This window comes from Lipophrys pholis (genome assembly GCF_963383615.2).
Source record: "Lipophrys pholis genome assembly, chromosome: 16".
NCBI classification, from domain to species: Eukaryota; Metazoa; Chordata; class Actinopteri; order Blenniiformes; family Blenniidae; genus Lipophrys; species Lipophrys pholis.
This window is the reverse complement of record NC_137634.1, coordinates 9,728,455-9,747,465: the sequence shown is the minus strand read 5'-3', so window position 1 is coordinate 9,747,465 and position 19,011 is coordinate 9,728,455. Positions and strand designations below refer to the sequence as shown.

The window sequence follows — 19,011 nt, the reverse complement described above, 5'->3', positions numbered from 1 at the left end:
CCTCAGCTCATCAGCCAATAAGTGCCAAACCCACAAAAATCAACAACTATGATAATCCCCCCCCCCTTTTTTCCCCCTCATCTTTTGAATAGAAGGCACTGTTCGATCGGCCGCTCAACAATTGTCTGCTCTGTCTAACTGTGAACTTTGTTCCTCTACTGAAGCCAGAGGCATTTCTTCTTCTTGAAAACCTAACTGAATTCTTGGAGTTGTCCTTTGTCCCCCTGTTGTGGTTAAACATTTGGCTTCTCCACTTGCAGTTCTCAGTCCAGCAGACTCAGTGTAGTCATCAGCAGCAAAAATACTTTCTTTTTTCTTTCTCACACAACCTCCATGCATCCGTGCACTGATGTAGTGCGCCTTCAAACCATACACTGTCTTCTAGCACTCAGCAGTGGACTGAATTTTTACAAAGTTAAATGAATCAGAGCCCATCGGCACGCAGAGTCAAACAGTTCAGGCCGTCTGGTTTGCTTTCTCCCAGAGGTTCAGATTCCTGTCGTCAGGCGCTGCCTGCTTCACATGGGATCATCCATTGGTTGCACTGAATGAAAGCCCCTTGACCGACCAGCCCCCTCCCAGCAATGAATGCGCCGGCCCAACCCCCCCCCCCCCCCCAGCTCCTCTGCAGAATAAATACTATTGTTGAGTCCCTCTTCACGAGGACACATGTGGTTTGGCTTGAGTGCGGAGTTCAATGTCCGTTCACCAGAGCAGCCCTGCCACGGCCAACCTGCTGATAGAAACCAAATTATCAGAGGTGATAATCACAGGAACACCCTTCATTTTTCAAAAAAGATTAGCTTGGAGGGGCTTTTTTTCACTATCGAGCATGAGCGTGGTGTGTTATTCATTGACAAACACAGATTTGGTATCACATCGCTATCAGCTCAGCCTCCACCGGGAGATGCTGTTGTGTCATAAACAGATTAAAACAGAGATTTACCCTCAGCTGTCATGACCTCAACACAGCAATTATTGATTCATGTCAACCTCTCATAATCCAACACATATTTTAAGTAATTTGATTAAAGCATTGTGCTGTGGATGTGCTCTCTGCAGTGTGTGAATGAGCGAGAGAGCGAGAGAGAGACTGAGAGAGAGACTGAGAGGAGGGAGGAGGCAGACAGGCAGGGAGGTGGTGGGTGAGGCGAGAGAGCAAGTGTTTACTCGAGCTGACTGGGAATATAGTGCATATGTAGAAGATGAATCTTGAGGGAGGAGGTTATTGGCGGCAAGCTGGATTGGCTCTGCTTTATCAGCCCGAGGCAGCACTCGGCTGATCTCTGGACTCTCAGATTGAGCAACACAGTAAGACACAGGGCAGCGCCAAAATCTGTGGGAAACAAAGGAGGATAGAGGCAAGACGTGAGTACGAGACCCTCAGAGGGAAACAGCGGGCTTGGACTGTGTGACGAGGGAAACCAGCTGCTCGCAGACAGTGTTAACCATTGACAGAGGTACAATGGTGGAGAGAACTTTTCATTTGAGGTTTTGGGGAGGAGTATGAAGGATTTGAAAGGACAGGAGGGGGTCAGAGGCTGGGGTCTGCTCGGGAGTAATTGTGGTGACAGCCAGTGCAAGGGGACAAGGACTCATGTGAGACACAGAGGAATTAAAAGATAAAAGACTGAGAGAGGGAGCGGAAGGTGGACCAGCAGACCCCAAACTGGACTTCAGTATGGGCGTAAAGAGCAAGGCTGCTGCAGCTATCTTAGTCCTGTTGCTGTTCCTCGGCTCACTGTGGCTACGTGAGTATTTCCCTCGTGTGTATGTGGTTTCTGTGTTCCGCTATTAATCTATACAATCCCTCCCTTGTTAGGAATGCATTAGCTCCAGATCAGGAATGTGTCACATGGCGCAGTGTCTGCAGATTCAAGCATGGTGGTCGCACCTCCTTCTGTTTAGTGTAAAAGCTTTAGAGTAACATCACTGATACATGTGTTTCTCTGCTGGATAGTTCGATGATGCCGTCAGTGTTTAGTTTCCCCTGTCAGATATATGGTTCTCTACATGCAGACCCTTTAAGCACAGAATTCTTTTGTGGGTCTTGGGGTCAAATAAAGTCGTGTGAACATTTCTACTCCATAAACTCCCCAAACTTTTTGGCTTTTAAAGAAAAGCTGCCTATTATTTTCCGACTAAAAAGAGCAGAAACAGATTCCTGGTATAACTCCTCTGCATCAATAAGTCATCAAGAAAGCTGGTAATTGCTACCACATGCTAAAACAGGCTTTTAAGTAGTCATTTCTTGACTGCGAACATACAACCTCCTGCTCTGGTTTGGATTAAATTGCCGGTGCGAGCAGCCAGATGGAAGCATGAACTACTACCACTACATCCTCATCCTAGGAAACCTAAATTTAACTTTGGCTCTTGGACTTCACATCCATCTTGACAAATGTGGCTCCATCTAAAGCGGGTCATCTTCAAGTTAGAGTTACACTTCTGTCAGCTGCTGGATGGCCACAGTGTGTGATTCAAACATGAAGTTTGGTGGTTCACCAAGACCAGAAGACGAGCCGATTGTTTTCTGGGTCTGCTTGAATCAATCGAGCCGATAATTTGGTGATTTGAGGACTGCTACTTGGAGTGTCTCAGCGGAGTGACTTGCAACACGTGTTTGTACGATAGTTTCACTTAGAGGACTGGAGACCCACAGAGACCTCGGACGGAGCGACAGGGAGTCACAGAAAAGACAGGTGAAAAGTTTGACGGCTGTCAGGCATACCGCAGGTGAACAAATACTGCTGTTCATAAATGAATCAAAACCAACAATAGATGGATAGATAGACAGAATTTCTGTAAGAGTTATTTTTACAACTGAATTATCCTGTTAACATAATGCGTGTCTGTATGAATGTTTTATACGGAGGCATGTGCACATGATGTGTGCTGAGGACGTCAATTAGGATCACAGGGCTCACTGTGTCACAAGCTGGAATAAGCTTGAAACGGATTAAAATGCAACATTGTGCTTGATTAGTTGTCAGGAGAATGTTATTTGCTGCCTCAAGAGGGCTTTTATCGATATAAACTCTGATCCCACAACACTCTATTTCGGAAATAAGGACTCTGCCCCTTTATAATCGGCTCCATGTACGCAGAACTGTCAGAAGACTGTGCTTATTGACAAACCATGTTGTGACGGCCGTCATTTAATTTTGAGCAGCTATTGTCAGATGTTTTAAACTTTTTCTCTTCCAAATTTAGAGCCTCTGTGTGACAAGAGTGGGATGAACCTACAGAGATTTATAACCTCAATCTTATATCAAAACAAAGTTTAAAAGTACGATTCAGCTCACTGTTTTACTGTCATGACCACAGATTTATCCTTCACACATACATACGGCTGTGCATGCCCATATGTGTGTGTGTGTGTGTGCGTGTACTTTTGTCTGACAATCTTCTAATGCCCTTTGAATTACATTTAACCGGCTATTGCTTTATAATTAAAGATTGATTGATTGAGTCGAACTCACATCTTCAGCATCTCAGATTTTGTTACAGATCTTGTTTACAGAGGAAAAATGGTACGAAAAAACAGCTGTGCATTAGTTTCTCATGACATCACCAAAGTACCCACAAGCTGGTGAAGCGGTTAACAGCTTAATGTTTTCATCAAACTTCATAGAGACTTAAAATAGAGCAAAAACTGTTCTGGTTGAATGATATGTTGCCCTGTAATCTGTACACTCACTGTAGGCCTTTTTTTGTTTGCAGAGGGAGGTCTGGATTATCACTGGGATTCTTGTTTAAAGGGGTATAATCAGATAAATAAGGTAAGAGCACAAGCACTCGGAGGGGGGGAGTTACATTTCCTGTACATGTACAGGGGGTGAAGCAGATGGGCAAATTGAATGAATCTCATTTGCTTTCTCTCCTCCTTTGTCCCCTGGCGTTGATTGCCCTCCCTCATTCACACACTCCCCATCCCCCCGCCCTCAGTTCCACCAGCTGTCCAACAGCAGCGGGGCCGATGGGGCCGAGGGGCCACACGTCCTGGAGGGGTGTCCCGGTCAGACCTTCCAGGTGTCGCTGCTGCTCTCCCACCTGCTGGCAGCGCCGGATTACACCTCCGACGTCCTGCTGCAGCCCTATCTGTCCAGCTGGGACGAACTTGTGAAGTAAGACCGTCAGATAAAGCATTTACAGCCCGCAGGGAGAATTACATCATTTATGGCTTTATTGTTGAATTTGAACTCTGATGTTGATGATTCATAATTAAATGCTACTGTCTGCAGGTTCATGGATGCCCTGGGCCCAATGGTAGGACTGATATCCAAAGAAATTGTAAGTAAGACCACCATCATCCGACAGGTGGCGCGGCTGGCGGGGGAGAACCTCGAGGCCGAGCTGGACCCGGATGTACAATCGATAAACTCTGTGAGCAAAGAGGCTGGGACAAAGAATGACTTGGAGGCGTCGCGACACGGCGATGCTTACCACTCGGTGCGCTCTATGATCTGGACGGAGCTGAACCGTGGCCTGGTGGACTTTCATCAGCAGACAGATTCCGGATGCCGCACGCTTCTGCGTCTGCATCGCGCTCTGCTGTGGCTCCAGCTCTTCCTGCAGAAGCTGGCGGAGACCCCAGTAGCCGGCCGGCTGAGGAGCCCCTCCGAGCTGTGCCGGGAAGCTTACCAGAACACGCTGGCCAACCACCACACCTGGTTTGTGCGCAGAGCCGCCGAGCTGGCCTTCATCGCCATGCCGGAGAGGGGCTTCTTCTTCAGGCTGGTGTGCGTGCAGAACCAGGAGGAGCTGAGCACGGTGCTGACCAGGGTGGTTCAGGCCATCGGGGTGATTTATGACAGGACTCAGAAAGCCCTGGAAGAAAATGGCATGCTGGACTTGCCTTAGAAAATTAGGCTGGACATCATCCAGGCCCTGTTGGTATTTCTTTATGTTTTGCACTTACTTCATACTTGACATCACATTTTTGACACATCCTTCTACGAAAGTGTAACTTTTTCAAGGAGACTTGAGTAGACTCATATTTTTCGATCACAACTTACAGAGGCCATATTTCCCCTTCTCACCAAAGTGCCGTGGCAACAATCAGCTGACACAAAAAGTTAATGTTTCTCCTCAGACATTCCTCACGAGAGCTTCAGAGATAAAGCTCAAGGTACAATAAGGCAGCTGATAATATATTTAAGCTGTGGATATCTTAATCAGGTGGCTGCAGGAGCATGAATACAATCACCTCCCTTGGAGTGCATGTCACTGGGGTTGTAATTTTTTATATGTCAAATGTTGTTTTTGTTTTTTGCATTGGGTCCCGATATGTAATTTTTTTTAATGCTATTTTATATATTGAATTTAACAGATTTTCTAAGGTGTAGTTAGAACTTGGAGATTTCATGTGTTACCTCAATAACCAGCTAGGTCTAGATACCTTGTACACTAAAATCTCCATGGGACCAATCTATTGTGATTAATGACATATTGAATTAAAAAATAAATAAATCAAAAGGTGCTAAATGAAGGAAAATGTGGTGCTTTGCAGAAATGGCTTTATAAAGTGTCAACTTGTGAGGTTTTTCTGGCCATGGAAACTTTTATTTATTGTCCAGATTCATTAAATGTTTGTTTTAAAAGAGAGAAATGAGTTGATCATATTTCAAACTTTCTGGTCCAAAACCTAGACAACTGTAACATTTATAATCTGCTAGAAAGTTGTGTTTGCATGTTCTCTCAGTGTGAGCGTGGGCGTCCTCCGGGTGCTCTGGTTTCCTCCCACACTTGAAAAACATGCATGTGAGGCTGGCTGGTGACCGTGAATTGTCTGTTGGTGTTAATATGAGTGTGTGTGACCTCTCCACGCTGTATGATGCCTTCGTCACGAGGGCTTGGATTGGCTCCAGTGCCCAATGACCCTGTAGAGATGCATAGAAAATGGACTGTCCAAAACTGAGACAACTGTACTTTTTTAAAAAGGCTCTTCACAGTTGTGGGTCACACATTCTTCTCCCACTCTCACATTATGTGAACTGTTGTGTCATAGACTGTCGGGGTGAATGTATCTCTGACAGTGTTTGCCCCTGTGATAGATTCATGTTCGGATGGACTGCTGTGTAATGCCATCAACCAACCAGCAGAGGCTGCAGCTCACTGCCGCAGACTAATCTTTCCTTCACTGACATTGTGGTGGCTATAATCTGCTCTGTGGGACCTGCACACAAAGTGGGATTAGATTTCTGACATTGAGTGATTCACCCATCCTTAAATCTCTTTGGCTGTAAGAATATATTTTTTTGCTTGGGGTTTTTTTCTTCTCCTTTTTTAAAGTCCCAAAGCACGTCAGATGGTTCTGCATGATAATATTTAGTTCTTGTGTGCAAAAGAGTCGTATAAATACAGAGACAGAGCAGGTTGATCCTGTTAACCCCCCTGAGTGATATATAAACATGTCCTACATCGTCTTTAATCCTGCTGATGATGTTATCGCCCAGAAATGAAAGAGCTGAACTGTTGCATTCTGCAGTCCCAAAGTACTCGAGAGTATTGTCGACGGTATAATATTCAGCACTTGTGTGTAACAGAGAAAATAGTTCAGGCAAGTATCAGTCACCTGTGCTGCTTTCGATCAAACTATTTAAAACCCGCAAAAGCCTCTAATGCTGCGTAATCCCGGCTCTCACTTTTCCTACTCTGCACGCCCTCTTTCTGAGGAGGAGAGGGAGAAGAAGCGAGAGATAAGGATAGAGCGTGATGACAAGGAGTGCGTAGGAGACAGGAGTAGGGTGAAGGTCAGCAGGCGGAAGTGCACTTCACTTGTAATCTTGTCAAGCTGTTGGTGGCAGACCAAACTGCAGCGAAAGAAATCAATACAAACTGTAAGCTCAAGCTTTTTTTTTTTTTTTTTTTTTAAATCATGGCTGAAAAATGTATCACTCAGTGTTAAATATAAAATGTAAGTTAGGACTTTTTAACCTGTGATGTGTGGGTGAGTGGAGATTCTATAACATCCATCGTTCAGGACTGTTTTCAAACAAACGGTCTAAAAATAAAATGCAGATATTTGAACAAAAATTCCTCTTTCATACAGGATGTACCTCTGCTTGGTGGGCTCTTTACATGTTTCACTTGTAGCCATGTGTTCCCATGTCTGCAAATGCTGGTGTCCACTTGGGGGTTGGGGGGGGGGGGGGGGGGGGGGGGGGGGGGGGGTTGGGAGGATTATGGGGAATTAGATTACATAAGATTAGATCCACCTGACGCTACTTTTGACACTGCCAGCCTTTCCTTCTTTGCTCCTTACAAAGGTCCCAGCATATTTGGTCGCATTCTGATTCACAATTAAAAAGAGATCCACACTTGCTTCATGAGCCAGGGCACTCAAGTCTGGGTGGAGACTCATGAGTTCAAAACCTTCAAATCCATCAACCCACCACTGAAGAAGCTATGAGAAGCAAAGGAAAAGTGGAGTTTGAGTTCCCTTAAATGACATTTATTCATTTCTCTATCTTGGTTTGCAGTAAACATGAGCAAAAATATACATACATTAAGAGCAAAAAATAAAGATCCAGAGTATTTGTCCATTTGGGGGGGAAGTAGTAGAATGAAATTCAGGATTTTCTTTCTTTCAAACCTTTCTTTCACCTTGCAATAGTCTACAATGAATGGACTGAGGTTGGCTTCTTTTTTTTCTTTTTTTTTAACTGTTTGTCTAAAACCCAAACAGAAATTGGATTTCCTTATAGTCCAATTGTAAAGAATTTTCGGAGTTATTGTTCTGTTGGAAATATAATTTTAAGCTTCATAAGCTCGACTCACATGATGACAAAAACTTTATAACAACAAAACTGTTGACATTTTCCATTCGGTAAACTAAATGAAACATCCCATGATACAATCCAAGCGTATACATCATCTCCTCAATACAACAAAATACTCTTTTATAAACAAAGCCATTCTTTTTGATCATTCATAATAATACACACTTGCTCAAGAGCCTAGTTCTTTCCTTGTCTTTCTTTCTTCACTTCGTGATACATGTTTCTCTGATTTTGTTACAGCCTTTCCAATGCATAATCTTACAGCCACACACAAAAAATATATTGCTTCTTGAGGAAATCTCCAAATTATCACAGCAAAAACGGATAAATGGAGATAATAGGAACAACATTCTGTGACACTGGGGAACAACACTGTCTGTCCACCAGGAGGCACTGTTCTGTTATAGTGAAACGTTCCTTTTGTGCGTATTACTATTATATAAGAGGAGGCCTTTGAATAACGCAGGGTCTTAAGCTCTCCTACAGTATCTCTGCGCAAGACCCTCTCTCAGATCTGCTGCTGAGGATGTGTCAGTGCAGCACAAGTAAACACAATTTGAACTGTCATGAGCATCTTTGGTTGAAGAGGTAATTTTCACATGCACATGGGTGAAACGGTGATCAATCAATAAAATCCAAACGTGTGATTTGAACCCAATTTTGCAAATTAAAAGAAATGAGTGAACCCTTTTTTTTTTTTTGGATATGCAACCGCTCATTTGACTCAAGGAGAAGGAGCAGCAAAGTAGGGGTAAAGAAGTTCAGCGTGCCTGCTCTGGATTAGTTGAACAGATTAAGAGATTACAGTGAAATTAAGTAAGTGTTGCAGGGATGCTGGAGGAGAAATGTGCGTGAACAGGGCGCTAACAAAAACTTTAAAAGAAAGGTGATTGTTTAAGCACACCTTTCATTATAAAAGCCCTCTCAGGTTAAGTAATCACTTTACACCAAAACCAAATCGTCCTTTCTTTGTGTTTCTGTGAAATCTGTATAAGATAAGGAGGCCCTATTTAGTCTGCCATGAGAGATTTGCAGGCGTACCAGGAAACACAATGCACTGAGGAAAGTTAAGTCCTGAAGTCAAGCCAGACATTAACGTGAGTGAACAGATGCGGCAGTGACACAGCAGCTTCTCAGTGCAACTGCTGCACAGGTTTGTAGCTGAGCCAATGCAAAGTGTCCGAGTTAGACAGTGTGACTCCACAGATTTATCCAGCCAGTGTCTGCAGTGAATGCACGTCCGGTCTACAAACTCCAGCACCAAGGTCAGACATGATGTAGGGCTTTTCGAGAGCTTCATATTAGTTGTTTAGTCACCATATGGCCTTTCCTTCTGACGGATACAAAACAACAACAAAATAAATAAACATCTTTTCTATACGCTCAATAGAGTGAATTTCCACATTTCCGATTTCCTACCGTACATCAAAGCTGAGATGTGTCTAAAAGAAGTTGTAAACTCTACTTGTTTTTTTCCCATATACCCTGGATGAATAGGTGACAATGACAGGAACAAAGGGAATAAAAACAAACTTTATGTATCTTCCTCCTCCTCCTCTTCCAAAACTTTATATACATTAATTCAATCAACTTATCTCAAGAAAAAAAAAATGGAAAAGCACACTTTGAGTGCAAAACAATACAAAATATGACAATGACATCTATTCATATTACAAATGAAATAGATGTAATACACTCAAGAAACTTTCAAAAAAACCCTCTACATATGCATGTTTAAGTTAATCAAAAACTGAGACACAGGAGCTTTTGCTTTAAAGTTAGAAATAAGATAATACACCGGGACGGGGACTGTAATGCCTTTCTACAGCATGTTTGCTCTTTCATATGATATTCAGAGGGTTGGCTGTGTAAATAACTCTTGTCTGGGAGCCGAAATAATTCAATTTTCTTCCTTCTATCAGTATGAGTTTTGTTATTTTTAGCAATATTATGTTGTTAAGATGTCAAAAATGCCTTTTTTCATTTATCATCAGCGGTGTTGATATCACCGTTCCCAGCCGTGTCAAACAACCACTGTGAATATCAAATGATGCAAAAAAAAAAAAATCATTATCTAATAAAGGTCAACTGATGAATGGACACTAACATTTATAATCTATGCAATTTAATGAATATTGCACATTGCATGCAACTTCCCGACCTACAATATGATATGGGACCCTGAAAATGGAACGCGCACGCACACGCACACACACACGCACTCACACGCAAAAACACACACTCTCCTGCACACCTCACTCCTCTCAACCTCTATAGTCTATTTACCTTTTTATTTACCTTTTTACAATTTTCTGACTGTATCTTGTTTTTAAAACACACCCGCTGTGTGTGTGGATGAAAGATTACAGTGTGTTCCCTCCTGGTGGTCAGTCCTTTAACATAACCTGAACTGAGTGGGGGGGAGTGTGGGGGGGGGGGGGGGGGGGGGGGGGTCGAGGGGGCGTCCTGCCCTCGTAGCACATTAAGGACGATACACACATGCAAATGGTTTCATCTCTGCATCCATCCATCAAGATATACGTTCATCGGATATTTTTTTTCTTCTTCAAGTGCAACAAAATAGACGTACTGATATAAGGTTATGGTACCGTATAAATACTGGCGATATACACATTTTGCAATGTAATTTGTGTATATTCGTATATAGGGGGAAACTCTTTAGGGAGGCAGCAGGAGAGGAGCAGCAGTACACTGGTAATGTTGCTGATCCTTGCAAACTTTTGGAAAACACATGTTCACATCCTTTATAGCCCCTCGTTTGTCATGCATGTATAAATAGACGTCACCTCAAACTAATTTACAGAAAATAATTTGTCTGACTGCTCACAGACAGAAACAATGACAGGATTACCACCCTTCGATTCTCGCCTCAGCACTTCAACTCTTCACCTGGACTAGCAATTCCTCCCCGAAATGTGGAGGTGTTGTAAACAAATCCTACAAAGGGTGTGAATACTGCGATTTCTTTTCTGTGTATGTGCAATGTTGCAGAGAATGAAGAATGTAGTTGTCAGAAGAGGGGTGGGGTGGGGTGGGGTGGGGGGTGGTGGGAGCTCAACCTAGTTTTTAGTGTTGATCCTCAGCTTGAAAGACACTCGTCCAGCAAACTTGTCTCTTTCGGTTCCGGCAGGAATGTTGTTGGCGTTGATCCTGCACTCGATGTTGACGTCCTGATTGGTAGTTATGTTAAGGAACTTGACGGCAACCAAAGGCTGAGAGTAGTTCACCTGCAAACAGACCCAGGGGAAGGTTCAAACACAGAAGGCCTTCTAGGCCATTTTTTTAAACAGTACTTCTACTTCTGAGTACAGTTTAGGCAGTGTAACAGAAGTTGAACTTGAGAATAAACATTTATTCGTTTTTTCATCTCTCGTGAGTTGCTTCAGTTTACAATCAGGTTAAAAACACAGCCTTACCTGAGCTTTCTTGCCATAATATGGATAATACATGAGGTTGAATGTGCCGTTAGAAGGGTAGTAGGCCAACTCCCCAATTTTATCAGTGTCTTCTCTCTGAAGAAGATAGATAACTTTATTAGTTACAGGGTGAATGATCACTTCATAAATGTCAGCAAGGAGGGGGCTTTCCTCATTAATCTCCAACTTCAACTACATGCCCGCTGTTTGTGCCGGCACTCTATTTAATTCAAACCAACAACCCAGTCTTCAACTTATACTCGGAAATCACTGGTTTCACTACTGTTACGCACATACAGTTTAAACTAAACTACACTACAACGCGCAGGCTCTGTCCTGCTCTTACCCATTGATCTTTGCCAACTTTGTACCTCTGAGAGTGGAAAAATTAATGCAACACAACAGGAAACAAAAGAAGAGTACAGCAGTATGAATGGTCGGAGCAAATGGAAGCACAGAATGCAACACAGATGTGATGGCTGAATCAATACAAAGACATGCGTTAGAGGAGAATGGAGGTGAGCGATAGGCGGCATACTGCAGATGAGAGTGAAGCACAAAAGCTATGAAAGGGCTGTGTTAAGCCTGTCATTGTGAAAGACAAAAAGGGATTACCTTTGGACCACAGGTGACAAACGGAGGGTGCCCATCTTTTCCTGGCAGCATGCCAATCACCTGCCGAGAGAGAAACACACACATCTCAAGACCAATTTAAGCACATAGTGATCCTTGAAACCTTTCACATGTTTTGAAGATATTTGATAAAAAGTCAGCGATGGATTTATTAACATTATTCTTATTATTGTTATTGAGATGTTTTCCGCGTTCCCAAACACTTTAATTATATCAGTCACGCCATGTCTCCTAGCAACATCATCCCTTTCCCTTTCCTTTTTTCTCTTTTCTCTTTCATACCCGATTCAGCTTGATGATGATGCATGGCTTGCCCTGCTGGTATCCATAGTAAGGGTCATTCAGCCCGGAGCAGTCCTCGAGTACAGTGCGGTTGAACTGACATGAGCGCTTGGGGTTGTTCTTCACGACGCCACTGTCCTCTTGCACGAAGAAGTGGTCAGGGGTGCACTCGTGGTTTTTCTGGGCCTGGATGGAGTTGTTGTATGCTGTTGGGGGGGGGGGGGCAGAGAGGTGTTTTTTTTTTTTTTTCATTTGTATGGATTTATGACTCAACTAAAACCCCCTGATGCAAGGCAATCTCCTATCCGCTCAACTGTGAAGGAATTATCTCTTTATTAGGTAGAAACAATTCATTCTGGACGGTTGGGTAATCCACAGCGGTAAGCTTTTGGACTCACTGTATAAGAGGAGACTGGAGCCAGACTTACGTGCCAGGAACTTGTCCAGAGCCTGTGCGTACATGTCCCAGCTCTCGGTGTTCTCGATGTTATAGACAATCTCAAAGGCTTCATCTGCGTTGGGTCTTATCACCATGCCTGCGAGGAACAAAGAGGCCGAGCTCATGAGACTGTGCACACATGGCTGTGACCCGTGGGACGTAAAATTCACTGTGACTGCACCTGGTATGGAGAGCCTGTCCTGCCAGGTGGGTTTGTGGTCATCCAGAGTCTGCAGCATGACATACATGGTGAGAGCAAACAATCCGCCCAGGAAGATGTAGAAAACTAAATAAAAGAGGAGGATAAGACCTGTGGAGAAGGAGAAGAAGAGAAGAGTTCATTAACTGTACGCGATAAAGGCGAGAATACTGTACTGTAAAAGCAATGCAATGAAATATCACATTATTTCTGAATTATGCATGACTTTGAAGCAGAGAATATCAATAATGTGATCAAATATGATTTCGAGACATGACTATTTCTGCAAAGGCACATTTATCGATATGAATGATTACCTTCCTGTTATCTTCATGCCAGAGGAACAATGAAAAAAGCAACTTGTTTGATAATTATGGTTTAAACTGCTTTTTGTTCAAATAAAGTTGAACAAGTTAGCATTTAGTGCAATGCAGTATGTTGTCATGGAGACTCTCAGAATTGTATGTTTTGCGAAAGTTTGTCATTTCACTCCACATTGTACACCGAGAATGTTTCTAATAATTTTTTTTAGAAAAGAAAACACGGTAGAAAAAGAACCGTCTTAGAAATCCTGAGTGCTTCATAGTTCAAATAATTACACCAACATGTAAAAAGCCACTGCAAAACACAAAAATCTTCATCTGTTTTTCAACAAATTGTTAAATATTCAGCCATAAATGCCTTCATGTGATTTTAAACTGTTACACGCTCACTCATTAGAGAACGTTTTTATTGTTGCTTTGAGTATAAATGACCATAAACCATACGAACGCAAATAAGCAGTGTACTGATGTTTCACAGAGAATATCTGATGTGCAAAAGAACATGTATTACTGAAAGCCACTTTGAAGACTTCAGGAAAGAGAACGAGATAATCCATTCGAGCAGAGCAGTCGTCAGCAATACCGACACAAATTGACTTTGTGGGTCTCTTCTCTACGCCATGCCGGCATATGATCTAATAATCGAAGCGTTTATATGTGTCTTGCATGAAAAAGGCAGGTGCTTCGTGCAGACCAAGCCTTCAAAGTCTTATAATGTATCGCAGAAAAACGATGATTCAGGGCTCTTTGTCTCACTTGTTGAGCCGGCGATTCGTGCAAAGCAAAGTGCTTTGAATTATGTATGAGGACTACTTTAGAGTGGCATGCGCAACTTCAATTAGTTCATTTTCCAATTACCTTTGTGTATGTCTCAAATGCCGAGGCATATTTCAAACACGTGAATCATGTGAATCAACAAAAGAGTGCTTCAGCGTCATTTAATCTTGCTAATGTTGTGTTGAGTCACTTTGTGGCCTAACATGCCCACAGGAGTCCAGTTAATCCTCATCAAACCAGAGGTTCGCTCCATCTGCAACATCTGCCTCTCTCTTCCTAAATCACATGAACTGCCACCCTTTTTGAAGCTTTGAACATCGGCCGTCACGCAGCCGTCTGAAAATGCTTCATCATTTAATGTTGAACACATTAACTGCCTGTTAATTCTTCATTCCCTCACATTCGCAGCACGTAGAGGTGGCGTGAGGTGCCTGCAAACTTTACACAGGGTGAATAGAGCCAGGATTAGATAACAAGGGGGACTAATTTCATCATGGAGTTGCTCTTTTAACAAAGGGATGGATGACGATGACAGAAGGAGACACTGTGAGATGACATAGTGAGATGACAGATGTAGCGCCCCCCCAGGAGCCTGGGCCATAGAGTCAGGAGAGTACACACAGTAACTGGACAGAGCCAAACATCTTTTCTTCCTCAATGTATAAAACCAAAATCAAACTATGTGATGTTTCTGTCTTGCAACTGTCATCCCTCTTAGAAATCCTTTCCCCTCCTTCTATGGCACATCCCCTGCTTTTAAGCATCAACACCTGAGGCCAGCCGCTGAATAGCAGCTGAGTGCCCTGACCCTGTGCCTCTGCTGGATGGCCCCCAGCGTGGAGCTCATTCCCTCTGTCAGCGGGCTCAGGGTTACATCTGCTTCCCCACACAGGAATCAATCACAAAATGTCAAGAGGAAACTGCAACATAGGGGGCAATTAGAGAGTCGTTCCCAGAACTATTGGGATCGGACTTAAAATTAATGAAAAAAAAAAAAACGAGCGAGTTGATCGAGAGCATCCGCAGCATGGAAAAGTCACAAGCTGAGTTATTAAATATACACAGGGTCGGGCTTCGGGCCGTGGACGAGGCCGGAGGCGCCGCAGAGGGAGACATATGAGAGACAGGCTGTGACAAAACCGAGTGTTGAAGAGTCATCCGGGGAGATGTTGTGTGAAGCACAAATATGACACCACCCAGGGGAGACGATGGTTGTGCACATGTGGACACACAGAGGATGAAGTGTGCAGCTAGGGTGGCTTTCCCCCTGGCAAAGTGGGTGTTAGGTTCACAGTCTGCCCTCTCAGGCCACACTGATGATGGACAGCGAGGCATCTCTCTTTCACCCCGGCTCTGTGCGCAGACAGCAAGTTGAAAGCAAAAGACAAAAACACCAGTTGGGGAAGTCTCATCATCCGGCCTTTTCTTAAGCAATAAGAGCAGGAGGTGTCCCTTTTCCTTTCACACTCCAAATGAGAGGACATGCTGTTTAATTGCTTTGTAGATTAGTGACGATCAAACGCCTCTCTGAACTAAAGAATGAAACCGTCTGGTGAGAGAACGAATGTCTTTGAGCTGTGGATCTTTTCTTTTGAACTTTTCATTAACATGCACTGAATAGGAGCGTCATGACTTTGCTCCCTCTCAGGGCATCCTAGGATATTTTCCCATGATGCATTGAGGGCCTTTTATTGTTTTGGGGAGTAGGAGGTGCATAATGCTTAATTAATCCTATTTTAGATAGAGGTAGTAGTTTGACCATGTTCTGCTGGTGGCAACGTAACATCAAAATTGCGGGCCTGCTCCGTTTGATCAAGGGTATTTCCATATCATTACAGCTCTTTACCCAAAGCAGAACACACAAAAATGTGGTCTGTGTTACATCCTCAAAGAGGTCTTTGATCTACTGCTCTGAACAGACACGCTGCACCGCGACCATGAGTGCGAACAACAAATTTGCCTTTTAAAAGGATGGAAAACCTAAACACGCCTCCTCCTCTGAAAAGAAAATTCTATGTAGGCGATGGATTAGATGGCAGGAAATGCAGCCCTGTTGTCAATAAGTGAAAGTAGAGGTAGAGTGTGTTCGGCGTCGGAAGAAGGAGTGGAAGAGTTGCGTTTGAAATGCCAAGTTTAGCAGACCTACATGTAGTGGCTGGCTACAAAAATAGCCTAATTAACAAGCCTTAGAGAGCACAGCTTAAAAAGGCCACCAGACCTTAAAGCACCTGGAGCACCCTGAGCTGGATTAAGCTGCACACTGTGGGAGGATTCAAGCAAAGGAAGCTACAGTCAATGATTCCCAACTTGACACAAGTGGTTGGTTCTGGATCCATTGATGAAACATTGTCACTGAATTGTGACAAGAAGCAGAGACACTTTCAGCACCTCACCGGCACTGAGTGCTCAGCCAGAGCTCACGTCCTCGGAGGTGACGAATTAAAAGTAATCTAACTTCCTGAAAGTACTTTACTTTGCTAGAATTCACTGAATTGATACCTCCCTCAGCAGCCAATGAAGTCATTAGATTAGGATTAAATCCCCCTCCCTCGTTTACACACACTGGGAGGGGCCGGGTTGGAGGTGATACAAATAGCATTTGGCCCTCGGCTTTACCCAGATTAAAATGCTCCAATGTCATTAGAACGAAGCCATATGCGCCCTGTCGATTCATGAATCTTTGAAATAGTTGCAGGGTCTTTGTGTGGCACAGAAAATAAAAGGGAGAAAACGAATGGGGGGAGGCAGTACGCAGTGTCAAACAGAGGCAGCGTCCGGATGTCTCGAGACAGATCTCATGGCAGGGAAGCTCTGAAACTGAATGACATCATGTTGCATGCACACTTGACAAAGCTACAGGCATCCCTACATAACTTCTGCGAGACACTTCCTTGGATAAAAGGAAAGAAAAAAAGAAGTCCCTTCTGCAGCAGAAATCATGTCATAGCTCAGTGCAGCACTCCTCGTAGAGAGCATTTGCACTTTGCAAGCGAGGGAAACCTGTTTCAGCAGTGCTGCTGTAATCAAATGTAAGAGAGAAAGACCATATGCCTCCACCCTTATGCTGAGCGCAATGCGCAGGGAAAGCATTGCTGTAAATTAATAAATAAAGCAAGTAGACAGGAGGGTGTGAGAGGAGGGAAATATGCCGGCTTGCACAGGAGCCGTGCCGCAGTCAGATTTCAGCACCAGCCTGGTGGACAGCGACAGATGATCTCATTACCTGGCTGCGGGGAAACACATCAACTCCAGCAACTTCAGGCAGAGAAAGTACATGTAAATTCTGACACACACTTCATGTGAGAGCCGTGCAGCTGCAGGACAGCCGTTAGTCACTCGGACAGAGACCTGTTACAGTGTTTGCTGCATTGCTGTAGCTGGACAGCACACTTACCCCAGCTGCTCGCCGTTCTGCCCAGGAACTCCCTCGTCCTCGGGTTCCATATATTCTCCTTCCAGCCGCTCTTTTCTCCATCCTTGGCCATTTTCTCATAAAAGTTGGGATCCCCCTCAAAAAAAAAAACAACCTCAGATAACTACTGCAATGAGAGCCGGCTAGGAGACAATCCCCCTGAGGTAGAGAGAGGTAGAGGTGCAGAGAGCTCCGCTGATGGGAGGTGACCGACAAATTAACAACTGAAGCAGCACCAATGAATAGAAATTATTATTATTATTAAAGCACACGCTATTCCAGCCGGTCTACTGAAGAAGAACTGATAAGCTACCAGGAGAGGAAGCGGTGCTACGCTCGGAACAGACCTAGTAACTGCCCTCCCCCCCAGCTCTTGTCTGCATGCCGCAGAGTTTTGATGAGTGGTGCAGAAATGTAGTGATACTGCGGTAAAGCGCTCCCTCCGCCTCCTTCCACAAGCACCCTGCCGCCCTCCACACATACACACACAGAAACGCCTTCAGCGCGCCCCTCCCCGACCTGACGCTCCATCCCCGGCAGAGCCGCTTGCTTCTGCTGCCCTCACAGCCCCGCCTCCCCCGCATCTCTGGGCCAATCAGCTACACGGACCCCGGTACGTCGCACGACTGACAGGCCTCAAAGCCAATCAGGAGGCAGAAGAGGACCGCCCCTCTATTGCCTGCAAAACGTCATGTATCCCGAGAAAAATCAACTTAACATATTCCCTCATGGACCCTAAACTGTCTGTTTTCCTCAAAGGTGGATTTATTCCCCACTTGGGATGCTTGATAAACGTTTTCCTGCAATTATTATATTATTCACAGATTTCTGCAATCAGATTATATCTTATTTTATCACAACGAATACGTTGTCTACTACTATACTTATATTTTTCATGTTAGATTTTGGTGGAATGAATCTTTGAAAGAATATCAATATGCACCTATGAGCAGTACTGATTGCACTAACGTTATAATACTTTAAAATGTTCTGTATAATAATCCCTTTCATACAACAGAACTTTATGTACATTGAATAAAAGCAATAGGTAGCTCTGACTCAAGTTGATTTGTTTGTATGTGCAAACATTAGAGTAATGACTGCGCTATTATCAGAGCAACTGTGGTAAGTGAAGGCAGCGCTCTCACCCGGAGAGAAACAGTACTGCAGCAGAAGCGCAGCGGGAACATGATGTCCACTTCTCCACCGGCTCCCCCTTTAAAACAACACGTGGCATAAAAACATCCAACAATTGTGTTTGTTGTGTAAAGTTCATTATATAAAATTTATTTTCAATGACAATATCAATGCAAATATAGCACTACAGTGATTTCCAAGGTACACCGTATCTTACCATATCAATATAGTATGGCACTCGTATAATGGCCACTGTTTTAGAAGACACACAAAACCAACAGCTTCTGTAAACTATTTTGGAAATGATATCTAGGGGTCAATATCAGTCTGTGGAAACTTGATTACTTGGAGAAATCAAACTGGGCACAATAGTATCATTGGGATATTTCATTGTAAGGAATCTCTGCATGCATTGCACTTGCCCACTTCCCCCAACCTGACCTGTTCGAAAATGGACTCTGTAAGCTTGGAACAACTTTAACCCTCAAACACGAGCAGGTGGAAATAAAGAAACAAATGAACCAAAAATAAATAAATAAATAAAGGCCAAGCTGTGACTCTCGAATATTTAGATAGGTCTTCTTTTCA

The 19,011-nt window shown here is 43.7% G+C and overlaps 2 protein-coding genes across 4 annotated transcripts; one reads left to right on the top strand and one right to left on the bottom strand.

The window, feature by feature from the left end:
* The first annotated feature begins 1,152 nt into the window (after positions 1 to 1,152).
* gltpd2b (glycolipid transfer protein domain containing 2b) lies at positions 1,153 to 7,030 on the top strand. Its single transcript, XM_080483837.1, has 4 exons — positions 1,153 to 1,751; positions 3,724 to 3,782; positions 3,949 to 4,127; positions 4,245 to 7,030. The coding sequence occupies exons 1-4, from the start codon at positions 1,682 to 1,684 to the stop codon at positions 4,861 to 4,863; spliced, it is 927 nt and encodes a 308-aa protein (XP_080339963.1). The 5' UTR covers positions 1,153 to 1,681; the 3' UTR covers positions 4,864 to 7,030.
* A 635-nt stretch (positions 7,031 to 7,665) lies between these two features.
* atp1b2b (ATPase Na+/K+ transporting subunit beta 2b) lies at positions 7,666 to 17,807 on the bottom strand. 3 transcript variants are annotated; one of them, XM_080483839.1, is made up of 10 exons: positions 17,269 to 17,807; positions 12,757 to 12,885; positions 12,565 to 12,672; positions 12,137 to 12,342; positions 11,837 to 11,896; positions 11,568 to 11,594; positions 11,222 to 11,317; positions 10,865 to 11,032; positions 9,204 to 9,269; positions 7,666 to 9,117 (listed from the first exon to the last, which is right to left on the bottom strand). In XM_080483839.1, the coding sequence occupies exons 1-8, from the start codon at positions 17,357 to 17,359 to the stop codon at positions 10,865 to 10,867; spliced, it is 885 nt and encodes a 294-aa protein (XP_080339965.1). In that variant the 5' UTR covers positions 17,360 to 17,807; the 3' UTR covers positions 7,666 to 9,117; positions 9,204 to 9,269. The 3 variants fall into 3 exon arrangements, with proteins under 3 accessions (XP_080339965.1, XP_080339964.1, XP_080339966.1); XM_080483838.1 differs by having other exon boundaries at positions 8,486 to 11,032; XM_080483840.1 differs by lacking the exon at positions 11,568 to 11,594 and having other exon boundaries at positions 8,486 to 11,032.
* Positions 17,808 to 19,011: the final 1,204 nt, after the last annotated feature.